Below are 13667 nucleotides of genomic sequence, written 5' to 3' on the forward strand. Positions count from 1 at the left end.
TTCTCAACCTCACCCTATAAATCAGACCCTCTAGTCCTGGCTACATCCTCGTAAATCTTCTCTGTGCCTTTCCAGCTTGACAACATGCACACGTTGGATAATTGGATTCAGAGTCTGTGCATTACGGCAGCTGTGTAGGTAAGAACTGCAGATGCTGGGTTAAACCAAAGACAGACACAAAAAGCTGGAGGAACTCAGTGATTCAAACAACATCTCTGGAGAAAAGGAATAGTTGACGCTTTGGCTTGAGACCCTTCATCAGACCCTATCTAGCTTTTTGTGGCTATCTTCAATATGCCAGCTTGCTGGTTAAGTTTCTGACTCTGGGCTAATGCTCTGGGCTGACAACCTGAAGACAAGTTTGAATCTAACTGCATGCACGTAAGCCCCAATATAACATTAAGGCCTTCAGTGAAACAGGAATGGATGATATGCTGTGAAACATACTTCCTTCTGGATAAAAAATTTAAACAGATGCAGTGATTACCTGTCTGAGTATTTCTCCCCATCATTTGCATCACAAATCAGAGTTGAAGAGAAATACAAAGTATTGGTTGGGATAAACATAGTAACATAATAACCATCAGCATGGAGGCCACTCAATCCTGCTTGCTCAGTCCCCAGCTCTACTCACACTATCCGTAACTGTGTTAGTTGAACACAATTCAAAATTCATCATTAAATACACTGGCGGCACCACTGTTGTTGGACGAATTACGGATAATGATGAGTCAGGGTATAGGAAGGAGATTGATTATCTAATGGAATAGTGCCAGAACCTTGTCAGTAAAACCAAAGACCTGCCAAAGGAAGGCAGAGGGTCCACAAACCTGTCTTCATTGACCTTCAGTGGTGAAAAGTGTCTACAACTTCAAGTTCTTGAGCATGCATATCTCTGAAGAAGCCCATCAATGCCTCTGTTAGAAGGTTTAGGAGACTTGGTATGTCAACAAATGCTTTCTTCAACTTTTACAGGTGTACAGAGCATATTAACTAGTTGCATTATGGCTCGGTAAATAGAAAGCCCAGGAATGAAGGAGATTACAAAACGATGAACGCAGCCTGCTCCATCATGGGTGCTGATGGACTCGCCACCTTCAAATGCACTGTCTCAAATAGGCAGCCAGCATAATCAGCACCCTCGCCACCCTGGCCAAGCTCTCATTTCACTCCTGCCATCGAAAGTAAGATATCGGAGTCTGAAAACTATAATATCCAGGTTCAGAAATAGGTTCTTCCCAACGACCATCAGCCAATTGAAGATTACGAATCCAACTAAACTCTGAACTATGATCTCGCCTTGGTTGTACTAGGTTCAGACTTTGAACTTCTTTTATGTTTGTTTATTATATTATCTATTGAGTACTGTGTTTACAAACCTGTTGAGTTGATGCGAGTAAAGAGCCAGTCCCAATTTTCTCGGTGACTGCCAGCATCATTGACTGACGTATCAAGTCACCGTAAAATTTGCGGCGTGACGACGTATAATGAGGGGTGGTTTTCCAAGTGTCACAACATTTGTTTTGTCGCCACTGGATTTTGAAATGTTCAAAATATTTTGGCAACACTGAAATGACGGTGGCAGTTGCCAAAAAAATTGCCAAGTGGGATAGGCCCTTAAGAATTTCACTGTTCCATTTCATTACATACCACAATAAAACACTTTTGACTCTTGGCATCCAGGTGCCTGGTATATCAACCTTTCTAAATAGAATAAACCGAACAAGGAGGTAGTTCTTGGTGTTTCATGTGCTTTTGTTGGTGAAACACCGACAAAATAAACATTATCATTCAAAGGAGGCAAGATTTATATTAGTTATTGAATCATATTTGCTTTTAATATGGTAATAAATTAATATATACAATGCTTTTACTGACATATTATCATGAAAAATTACTACCTTTCTAATGCTATGCTACGAATACAAATCAATAAAACACAAAATAAATCTCTGAAACTAAGTGTCAATATTTTCTGCTGAAATTAATATAATTAATTGAATTCTGCCAATTTCAGTAATGTACTTGGGAACTAAACATTACAAAGGGACTTTGACAATCTGAGTACTACGATCTATGGACACATTCATTGTCGGGAAATGAGAAGTTATGCACTTTGTTACTGAAAAAGACATAATATAATTTTAATGGCATGAATATAGGACATGCAGAGGGGATATGGATTAAATATCCATGCACAGAAATCACAAAAAGCACTTGAACATTGATAACAAAAAGTGAGAAAGATATCAAATAGAATGATGGCTTATATATCATAGAAAATGGAAATCAAATGTGTAAGAATAAATTTTCAATGGTAGTATTTTTCACTCCAATGGAACAATACTTAGCCTTAAATCAAGTGTACTGGTATTAGAAGTGATATATTACAGTCTTATTTGAATTATCGTGTTTAAAATATTACATTTAGTCAGGTTAAAGAAACTTGGTTTGACTTCCCTTGTGTTCAAACGGATTAAAGCTTAATCAAATAAAAATCAAAATAAGAAATGATTCAGAGGCAAAATACTGTGGATACTGCATGTATAAATACCAGAAAATGCTGTAAATATTCAGTAGGACAGAGATCACCAATGAAGAGAGAATTAAATTTGCAGGCAAAAAAAATCTGTCTCCAGAAATGCTGCTAATGTGATTTGACTGAGTGGGAGAAGATAATTTTGTCAATGGGGCAATCTAGCACAAGAGGGCATCATAATATTTATGCTGAGAAAAAAAAACTAAAAGAATCTCTATTCATGCAAATGGTGGAAATCTGGAACAAGTTTTTCCAAATGGTGGTAGATTTTCAAGATAAGAAATTAATGTTAGCATCAAAGTTTGTGGAAAATAGGCTGATAGGAGTTAAAGATCAGAACTGTGCTGAATGGTGGGGTGGTATCAAGGATTTCTATATTTTATCCATGTCCCTAAAACCCTATGCTGTCAATGTACTTACACATTCCTGATGTAATTTCCTTCATTTAGACCCAATGAGCTTTGGTGATAATATAACATTTCATTCACTATTTTATTTGCACTCAATAGAAATGCATGAATTCCAGGAATATATTTGATGGAATTATTTGGTAATCTACTACATTTGAAGTAAATAATTGAAAACAATTGATTCTTAATAACCTAAAGGTAAGACGAAGAATTTCATCTCTCAAAGGGCTGCAGATAATAAGTAATAAAATACATTAAAGGTTGAACTAGATTGGCCTACATTTTTTAGACTGTAATGTATAGTGATTGTAGCGCTGCTAACTCAGCCTCGGCTCCCAAACGAGCAGAAGCCCTCGAAACCGAACTGGCTGAGCTACCAGATTTATGGCCTGATCTTCGTGAAGATACATTTGAGATACTATCCTTCGGTTCTATCTCATCACCTCATCATGGCTAGGGAGTTAATTTCCTGAAAGATCTGAAAAATCTGCCGCTACAGTGATTATGCAGAAAAATGGATCCGCCTTGAATCAGGGATCAGCAAGTCTTTTATTATCAAAATTTCACACACATTAGATGCAAAATGGAGGAAACTATAATTGAATATCCACATGTATTTTTGAAGAAATTGTTAAGCATGTCAGTAGCATTGTAGACTGAAGTTAATGCTCACAAGCAGATGTTAAGAACTTAAGAGTTCCTAACCTGCTGTTACGTATCTGAATACAGAGCGCTGGATGAACAAAGTGGGTCAGGCACAATCCGAGGAAGGTGATGTTTCAGTTTGAGACTCTTCTTCAGACTGATTGTAGTAGGGGGAGGAAAGCTGGAGAGGAAAGGTCGGGGGTGGGACAGACTCTGGAAAATGATGTAGATGCAGGTTAGGGAGGTTAATTTGACAGATGGGTGGATTAAGTGACAAAGGAGATAAAAACATGTTAGGTAAAGAGAGAAGAGGAATGAAATAGAGAGGAGTGAAATGTAAAGCCAGAGGGAGGGAAATGGGTGGAAGGGGACGGGGGGGAAGTGCAAAAAGTGCGATAAAATGGAAATGAGGTATTCAGGGATGCTAGCTGGATGTACAAAGGAGGGAAAAGGAACAAGGTGATGGGGGGGAGTAGGGGGTGGGGGAAGAGAGAGGAGGGGGTGGGGGGGACGGGTGCAGGGGGTGGGGTGGGTGAGCGTGGGAGAAATGGTGTGCACCAGGTTTGGGGGAAAGGGTTACGCACTGGGGTGGGAGAGAGAGGGGCGGAGTATATTATTTGAAATTAGAGAATTCAATGTTCACACCATTGGGTTGTGAGCTACCCAGGTGGAATATGAAGTGCTGTTACTCCAGTTTGTATGTGGCCTCACTCTGACAGAGGAGGAGACCAAATATAGAAGGTTCGGTATGGGAATTTAAGATAAGGGGAGTTAATATGGTTAGCACCCAGGAGAACTAAAACATTCTAGCATTTGCAGTTTATTTATCTCTGGTGTAACTTCTCTCCATGTGACTAGTTTGCAGAGTGACAATCCCCTTCCCAGATATACGTTACCCAGGCACTTGTGAACAGTGAGCATCATGGAGATGCAAGTAGAAATGATTGGGTTATTGAAGAAGTGGGGATATAATTGGAGTCATGTTTCCAAAGGGAAATATAGCTTTGAGAAAAAAAAAATAACAAATAAGTGTTCAACCTATTAATATTTCTGGTCCCTATCAGAGAACAGCTTGATGGTACTTTACCTTGTCCACATGGTGCACTACATTCCGTCCAAGCTCCGTATTTCCAGAAGAACTCTGGCTGCCCAATTCTATTCTCTTCTTCTGTATCTTTCTTGATTGTGTATTCATATCGGATTCCAGGGTTTGTCTCTTGAAACAGTAGCTAGATATTGGAATTCCAATGTTAGAAGGATGTTAAGTCAGAGGTTCCAATGAAAAATCAAACTTTCACTTTGTAACATTGAGCATGTTTCGTACATGAGAAAAAAGCAGAAAATGCTGAAACATTTAGCGGGTCAGGCAGCTACTTTGGAAAGAGAAACAAAGTTAAGGGCCCGTCCCACTGTACGAGGTAATTCAAGAGTTCTCCCGAGTTTTCCCGATTCGAACTCAGAGAATTATGGTAATAGCCGTTCGTAGGTACTCGGGGCTGAAAAAACTTCATGAGCTTACCGCGTTTCCCGAGTACCTGCCTTTAGCGTTTTCGAGTCGTTAAGAGACGTCCTGACCTCCGACGTACCCGCTACTTACATTCTATGTCTTTACCACGAGTTTGATTTTTTTTTAAACTTGGGAGAACTCTTGGGTAAACTCGTATAGTGGGACAGGCCCTTTAATGCTTCACGTCAAAGATGCGCCATCAGAATTAGGTAAGGGAGAAAACAAGTACTCAATTCTGATTAAGGGTCTTCAACTTGACACTTTAATGCTATTACTCAAATGCTGTCTGACCTACAGAGCATTTCCATTGTTTTCAAATTTTATTTCAGATTTTCATCATCTGCAATTTTAGGGGATTTTTTTCTTCATTGACTGGTATACGGATCTACTCTAGAATCATTTCCATGGATGAAATTAGCACTCTCAGATCTACTCATGTTCATCTGGATTAGCAAAATTGAGATGTGTCACTTCTTGGAAGATCCCCCTTCCCATTCCCATATAAATCTGAAGGTCTGAAGAAGGGTCTCAACCAGAAACGTCACCCATTCCTTCTCTCCAGAGATGCTGCCTGGCCCGCTGAGTTACTCCACCATTTTGTGTCTACCTCCCATATCAACCCTTCTGTCCATTGAGGGCACACACTAATTGGAAGAACAGCAACTCATATTGGATATTCAACCTCGTTTGGATCACTGAACATTAAATTCTCCAATTTTAGGTAACAACACATCCATCCCTTTTTCGCCTTTCTCTTCCCAGTGCCTCACTTGGATGCACATCCTTTTCTCCCAGTGTCTTGATCCCTTTGCCATTCATTCATCCCCTTCCACTTAATTCACTTCCTCTGGCTTCACAATGTACTCCTCATCTTTCTCCTTTAGTCTTTGGTTAATGTAGTTTAGAGATACAGCGCGGAAACAGGCCCTTTGGCCCACCGAGTCCATGCCGACCAGCGATCCCCGTACACAAGCACTATCCTGCATATTAGGGACAATTTATAATTTTTATCAAAGGCAATTAATTTACAAACCTGTACGCATTTGGAGTATGGGAGGAGACCAGAACGCCGGGAGCAAACCCACGTGGTCACTCCGTATAGACAACACCTGTAATCTTGATCGAACTCGGGTTTCTGGTGCTGTAAGGCAGCAACTCTACCGCTGCTCCACCATGCTGACATTTTCCTTTCATCTCTTGACTTTGTCCACACATCTCCCTCATGTGTTTCCACCTATCTGTTGCCAGGCCTTGTACTGCCCTCCACCTTTTTTCTCTGTTTTCTCTCCCCCCCCCCCCCCCCCCCCCCCCCCCCCCCCCCCCCCCCCCCCCCCCCCCCCCAATTGAAGGAGGATATCAACCTGAAAGGTCACCTATCCATGGCTTCCAGCCATGCTCCTTGCCTTCCTGTATTACTCCAGCTTATTACTCCTCACATGCTTCCAGATTGAGAAACAGGCTTCCACCTTTTGCTTCCTACCATGAAGCATATATCCAGTTAGCCAACTTTCCCTGAATCCCATAGTGTCTAACCTTCTGGAGCAGCTTTGCGTGTGGAACCTTTCCAACCGTTGCTGAAGTCCATATAGACTATATCCACAACACTGCCCTCATCAACGTTCTTGGTCACTTCTTCAAAATACTCAATCCAATGAGTGAGTCATGATCTCCCAAGCACAAAACCATGGTGACTATTCCTAATCCAAATGCATGTATAGCTTATTCCTCAGAATCTTCATCAGAAATATTTCTACCAAAGGTGTTATGCTTACTGGTCAAGAGTTTCCAGTTATTATTCTCAGATCTTCTTAAATGGAGGCACCTTACCCATGTCTACTGATGATTCATATATCTCAGCCAGCCCTCCTACAAATTATTCTCTAACTTTCTATAGTATCCTTGGCTATATCTGATCAGGCCCAGGTGATTAATCTACCTTCACACATCTTAGGACATTCAACACCACCTCAACTGCTAAACTATCGTCCAAACATAACCAAAAGCTTTCCGAAGTTCCCTTGTCTTTTTCCAGATTAAAAACAGAGGAGAAATATTCATTTAGGATCATTCCCATCTCCCAGAATAGTTGAGCACTTTGGATTTTGAGGAGCCCTATTCTATCGCCTGTTCCCTTAAAATGCTTATAAAATCTCTTTGGATTATTTATTTGCCAGAGCAATTCATGGCCACTTTTTGCCTTCCTGATATCCCTCTTATAGATGCTCTACAATCCCCTGTACTCCTCTATGGATATATGTGATCCCAGTTGTCTGCACCTAACACATGCCTCCTTTTTCCTGACCATATAACCATATAATAACCATATAACAATTACAGCACAGAAACAGGCCATCTCGGCCCTACAAGTCCATGCCGAACAAATTTTTTTTTTCCCCTTAGTCCCACCTGCCTGCACTCATACCATAACCCTCCATTCCCTTCTCATTCATATGCCTATCCAATTTATTTTTAAATGATACCAATGAACCTGCCTCCACCACTTCCACTGGGAGCTCATTCCACACCGCCACCACTCTCTGCGTAAAGAAGTTCCCCCTCATATTACCCCTAAACTTCTGTCCCTTAATTCTGAAGTCATGTCCTCTTCAATAGAACTTCATGTTCTACTCCATAGACCAGAACTTCAATAGTTAAATGCTGCAGAACACTCTCACAATGTACAGTTTAAGTATAAAGCCTGTATTAAGGTCTGGAACTGGCAGTAAAGTCTATACAATCTTACAGCACGGAAACAATTTGAGGTGTTGAACAATTTTGAAAAATATTTTTTATCTTCCACCAAGAAAAAATGCTATGACTTTCACTTCAATGTTTCAGAAGGAATTTACTCATGTCAAAGCAACAACAAAAACTATGCCTCAACATCAACTAATTCTCAAATAAATTGAAAGACATCAGGATTCTGAAAGGTATCATGTAGCTTCAAGATTTTCTTTTCAAAACATTCAATACATTTTAATTTTGAAACCAGCCAGAATTTTGCATGCACCTTTTGATATATACTGCTGATTGAAATTATGTTTTCAAAGCAGATCTTAGCAGGTTTCTTAATTACTCTTACTGTAAAGAATTGAAATTAATTTGATCAATATAGTTTAGTGTATTAAATACAAAATAAAAGGAATAAATATATTTGGTGCTAATCTTATGAACATCAATACAACATAAATAGAACACACTATTAAGTTTCTATTATATTGAGAAAATAATCACTCCTTTGCATTACCCGAGGATATTTCCCAGTACATTTACAATATACACCAAATACACTTTTACCTATTTCACTATTTTCTAGGGTTTTCAAGTCAGAGTTACCTGAATCCAAACAGGTTCTTTTGTTGGTCCTGGAGCAGTTAGATTTTCCAGATTGCCATTTCTTTCATATTTAAATGTTGTTCCCGCTGCTTTGTAGTCTCCGTTCCACTGAATAATAAACCCTCCATTGAGAAAATATTTATTTGGATCTTCACTTCTCAAGGCTAAGAAATTCCCTGCTTCAGTTATTTCTTCCACTCGAATATCACGTGCTCCTTCAGGAATCAGACCCACATCTACATAACCTGCAAGTAGAAACAGAAAAATCTGGATAGGTAATCTGAATAGAAAACATTCTGAAGAAGGATCCTGACCCAAAGTGATGTTGGTATTGACTGAAGAAGGGTCTCGACCCGAAACGCCACCCATTCCTTCTATTCTGAGATGCTGTCTGTCCCGCTGAGTTACTCCAGCATTTTATGTCTATCCAAAATGTTGTTTGTTCATTCCTTCTACAGACTCTGCCTAACTGTTTCAGTTCTTAGTGTTTTGGTAAACATCTGCTTCTTTTTTCACACAGATCTTGCCTGGGCTGCTTCTCCAGCATTTTCTATTTTATTTCACAGTTCATCTGGTTTCTTGCATGATCATACTTAGGCTTTATTAGATTTTGGGTAGATCGGGAAGGATATCACTGCATCGGAGATGATGCAATGTAGATTCACTAGATTGAGTCCTTGCAGGCATTGTTGTCACATGAGGAGAGATTGCTTGAGATTGACATGCAATGGACACTCCCCTGTGTGCCTGGGTCCTGGACTTTCTCACCGTCAGGCCCCAGGTGGTCAAGATGGGGAGGCCTACATCCAACCCCCTCACCCTGAACACAGGATCCCCCCGCCCGGGGTTGCGTCCTTAGCCCCCTACTGTACTCCCTGTACGCACATGACTGTGTGGCCAGGTTCCACTCTAACTCCATCATGAAGTTTGCTGATGACACTGTGGTGGTGGGCCTCATTTCTGATAACGATGGGGAGGCCTACCAGGAGGAGGTGGCTGATCTGGCACTCTAGTGTTAGAACAACAGCCTCCTCTTGCATGTCACTAAAACTAGGGAGCTGAATGTGGACTTTAGGAGGGCACAACATCCCAGGACGTACATGCTACTGGAGATAAATGCGACCACTGAGGATAGGGTGAGCTGCTTTAAATACCTGGGAGTCCACATCACAGAGGATCTGACATGGACTTACATACTGCCGCACTGGTGAGTAAGGCAAGGCAGCGCCTTTACCACCTTAGGCAGCTGAGGAAATTCAGAGTCTCTCTGAGGATCCATCAGTGCATCTACTCTGGGGCTGTTGAAAGCATATTGTCTGGCAACATCATAATCTGGTTTGGGAACAGCTCTGCCCAGGACAGGAAGGCTCTGCAGAGAACAATGCTTTCCCCCCCTGCAAGACCTATACAGTAGGAGGTGCAGATCCAGAGCCAGCAACATTATGGGGGACCCCTACCACCCCAGCAATGGACTGTTCCAGCTGCTACGGTCAGGCAAACGCCTCCACTGTCATGCTGTGAAAACAGAGAGGATGAGACGGAGTTTCTTCCCACAGGCCGTCAGGACTGTAAACTTATCTCACCAAGGACTAATTTACTGTACTAATTTACTGTTGTGTTGTGTCTTTTTAAATTTTATTTCTAACATGTAAATACTGATTCTGTTCTATTCTGTTCTGTTATTTTTGCACATTCCGCAGGCATTGCCACTTTCATTTCACTGCACATCTTGTATGTGTATGTGACAAATAAAGTTGACTTCACTTGGAGTTCAGAAGAATGAAAAGTGTTCTTGCTGAGTTCCATAGGATTCAATGATACAACAGCTGCTGAAAGGTATCCTGGTTTCAAGATAAAGGAGGCAGTCATTCACATCTGGGATTAGGAAGACATTTCTTCACATTAATTGAAGAATCAGGGAAGAAAACAAGTGCAAGATGCAAAGCCTCAAGGTGTGATAATATGAGAATGAGTAGGAGGTGGAGACAGACAGAGGACACTGAGAAGCACTGAGACACAATGTTCCATAATGGGTATGAAAGATCACTAAACACAGTACAGAAACAAGGAACTGCAGATGCTGGTTAATACAGTCTGAAGAAGGGGCTGGACTGGATATGTCACCTATCCATGCTCCCCAGAAATGCAGCCTGACCAGCTGATTTACTCCAGCACTTTGTGTCCTTTTGTGCACCAAACACAGTGTTGAGAAAGGTGGTGCTATTTCACTGCACCTATTTAAAAGGAACTTGAGAACTATTGGTACCTTCACGGAGACATGCATTTAACTCCTGATTGACCAACACAAAAATGAGCAGAGTTCTTCCAGCGTACTATGAGAAACCATTGGACCTTACCAAAACTACGTTTAAAAACAAAGATCTAGTTGCAGGAACATGTATTTACTAATGAAAGTGAACAACAATCTGGTCCCTCAATGAAGTCCGCAAAGAGAATCAATTGTCCAGTTGCTGATAAATTCAGAGCTATTCTCCATCATGTGTTGAGTGAAAATTGGCGACAATTGGAGTTAATTGCATTGATTAGGTTCAGGCTATGATTTCATAAAGGATAAACTGGACAAAGAAGTGATAATCACAAAGGTAGAGGTGTGCATCAATCTTTTGCATCATAAGAAGTAGGGGTTGAGACACACCCAGGCAATTTTGCAGCGACTATGGCAAATTTGATCATAGTGCAAAGATGGGGTCAACACATGGGTGAGTTACAACTATAAATCAGATTATTAATTGCAAGCAAGATGTAGTTAGTTAAGAGTTAAAAGCGATGTAAGTTCATTGAAGTCAAAAGCTGCATGATAGTTTATAATAGTTGTACCATTTATTTTCGTAAAATATTAGTTAGAGAGTCATAGAGTGATACAACATGGAAAAAGGCCCTTTGGCCCAACTTGCCCACAACGGCCAACATGTACACCAGTCCCACCTGCTTGCGTTTGGTCCATATCCCCCCAAACGTGTCCTATCCATATACCTGTCTAACTGTTTCTTAAACGTTGGGATAGTCCCTGCCTCTACAACCTCCTCTGGCAGCTTGTTCTGTACACCCACCACCCTCTGTGTGAAAAAAGTTACCCCTCAGATTCCTATTAAATCTTTTACCCTTCATCTTGAACACTTGTCCTCGATTTACCTACTCTGGGCAAGAGCATCAACCTGATCTATTCCTTTCATGATTTTATACACCTCAAAAAGATTACCTCTCATCCTCCTGCACTCCAAGGAATAGTCCCAGCCTACTCAATGTCTTCCAATAGCTCATACCCTCTAGTCCTGGCAAATCCTTGTAAATATTCTCTGTAACCTTTCCAGCTTGACAACAGGTTTCCTATAATATAGTGCTCAGAACTGAACACACATATGAACATGTGATATTTTATCACATAAATCTTTTTTGTAGTTTCTTGTTAAATATGTTACATTACTTGTTGTATACTTCTCCATGGATGGTCACCTTGTCATGGTGGAGAAGCTTGTGTGGACCTAAGATCCTGAGAGCGATGCCGTCTGGAGCAATGCTCCTGGCAAGGCCACCCATGGCGGTAAAGTCGAGGGGGAGGTCTCTGACAAAGAGCAATCCAACCAAGACCTCATCGGTAGAACAGGTTAAGGATGATGGCTGACCTTAGTGGAGTGTCACAACGGCTGGGAAGGCTGTTGAAGGCTGCAGCAGAAAAGGGTTTCCAGTTGTCTTGCCTCCGGATCCATGCTACCGGATCCAGACCCAGATCTGTCAAGGATGGCTGTCTGTGCAACAGTCTCCCTACGTTAAACAAAGTCACGCACAGGTATCCTCCATATAGGGAATAACACCCTGGAGACTCCCATGGTCAGCCAAGACTTGCTGTATTTGATATTATATTAATCATCATGTTATTTAGTTTCAATAAACTTATAAAAGGAGGTCTGAGTTGTGTTGTTGTATGAGTCCCATGGCTAGATATATCCGTACAGAGTGACTGAGAGCTGAAGACAGTTTAAAGATATCAGGGAGAACTAATGACAAAGTGTGACCAATGTGATACTGTGGTGGAAAGATAGAGGTTCACGTGCATGTCTTCCAACCTCGTCTGCATTGAGTGTTCCCGGCATGGCTTCCTTTACATCACCGAGTCCAAGCATAGACTAGGTAACCGCCAAGCCCTGCTGAATCTCCTGGTTGCAAACTATTTTTACTCCCCTTTCTCTTCCCACAGTTACCTTTCTATTCTGGGCCTCATCCATTGCCAGAGTAAGGACACATGTAAACTGGGAAAACGGTACTTGATACTTGGGAACTGTACAACCCAAAATTATGAACGTTTGAATTCGACAATTTCAAGTAATACACCCTCCAAACTCTTCTCTCTCCCATGCCCCTCCAGTCCCGGTGCACACATATTTTCCCTAACCTCTCCCTTTACATCGGCCACCCTTTCTCCTCCTGTCCCTTTCTCCTCCTCGGTATGCTCGTCTCCATTCCTGATTCCCACAACATCCCTTTCTCCCCCTTCCATCCCTTTCTCCTCTTCCACCCATATCCCTCCCCTTCAGCTTTACAATTCTGTCCTCCTCTTCTTTCCTTATCTGAAACCTTTCTATCTTTTTTTCACATCTAGGTTGTCACTTACTCCACCCATATGCTATTTACACACACCCCCTCCTCCTGGCACCTGTATCCACCTATCACTTGCCAGACATTTTCCCGCCCCCACCTCTCTGTATCTGCAGTATCTTTCCTTCTCCGTCAATTCGAAGATGGGCCCAGAACTGAAATGTCGCCTGTCCATTCACTCCAGAAATGCTGCCTAACCATTGTGAAACTCCAGCACATTGTTTTTGCTCAAAATTCCAACAGTTCCTTGTGACTCCTCATTTGAAAAAGCGACCTTTATGGTTGTTAACCTACAGGCAAAGAATGCAGCAGTTAGTGCAGAGACATGGAGAGAAGGATAAAATGTCATGAGATGATTGAAATTTAAAAAATCAATTAATTGTAAAAAGAAACGAATGGCATGTGAAAGAAAATGATGCACAGTTGCTAGGACCCCCCACTCATAAATCTTCAGAAGCAACATGCAAAGCTTCATGAAAAGGATGTCATAATAGTGAGATCAATGAATTAATTTTCAGGGAAAGAAGCAGTGAAGGAAAGGCTGACAAATGCATCACAGGCAAGGGATGGAAAAATAACAACCTTCACAAAAAAAAATAATCAGAGATTAAATGCA

General features: G+C 41.3%; 1 protein-coding gene across 1 annotated transcript in view; it reads right to left on the bottom strand.

Moving 5' to 3' along the window:
- The window catches only part of LOC129693306 (A disintegrin and metalloproteinase with thrombospondin motifs 12-like), a 548000-nt gene that overhangs the window by 132818 nt on the left and 401515 nt on the right, over nt 1-13667 (bottom strand). The window contains exons 15-16 of the mRNA XM_055632162.1: nt 8438-8682; nt 4682-4823 (exon numbers count right to left, since the gene is read on the bottom strand). Coding sequence (XP_055488137.1) covers nt 4682-4823; nt 8438-8682 — 387 coding nt within the window. The remainder of the gene's footprint in view (nt 1-4681; nt 4824-8437; nt 8683-13667) is intronic.

Source organism: Leucoraja erinacea, chromosome 1, assembly GCF_028641065.1.
Source record: "Leucoraja erinacea ecotype New England chromosome 1, Leri_hhj_1, whole genome shotgun sequence".
In the NCBI taxonomy this organism is placed as follows: Eukaryota; Metazoa; Chordata; class Chondrichthyes; order Rajiformes; family Rajidae; genus Leucoraja; species Leucoraja erinaceus.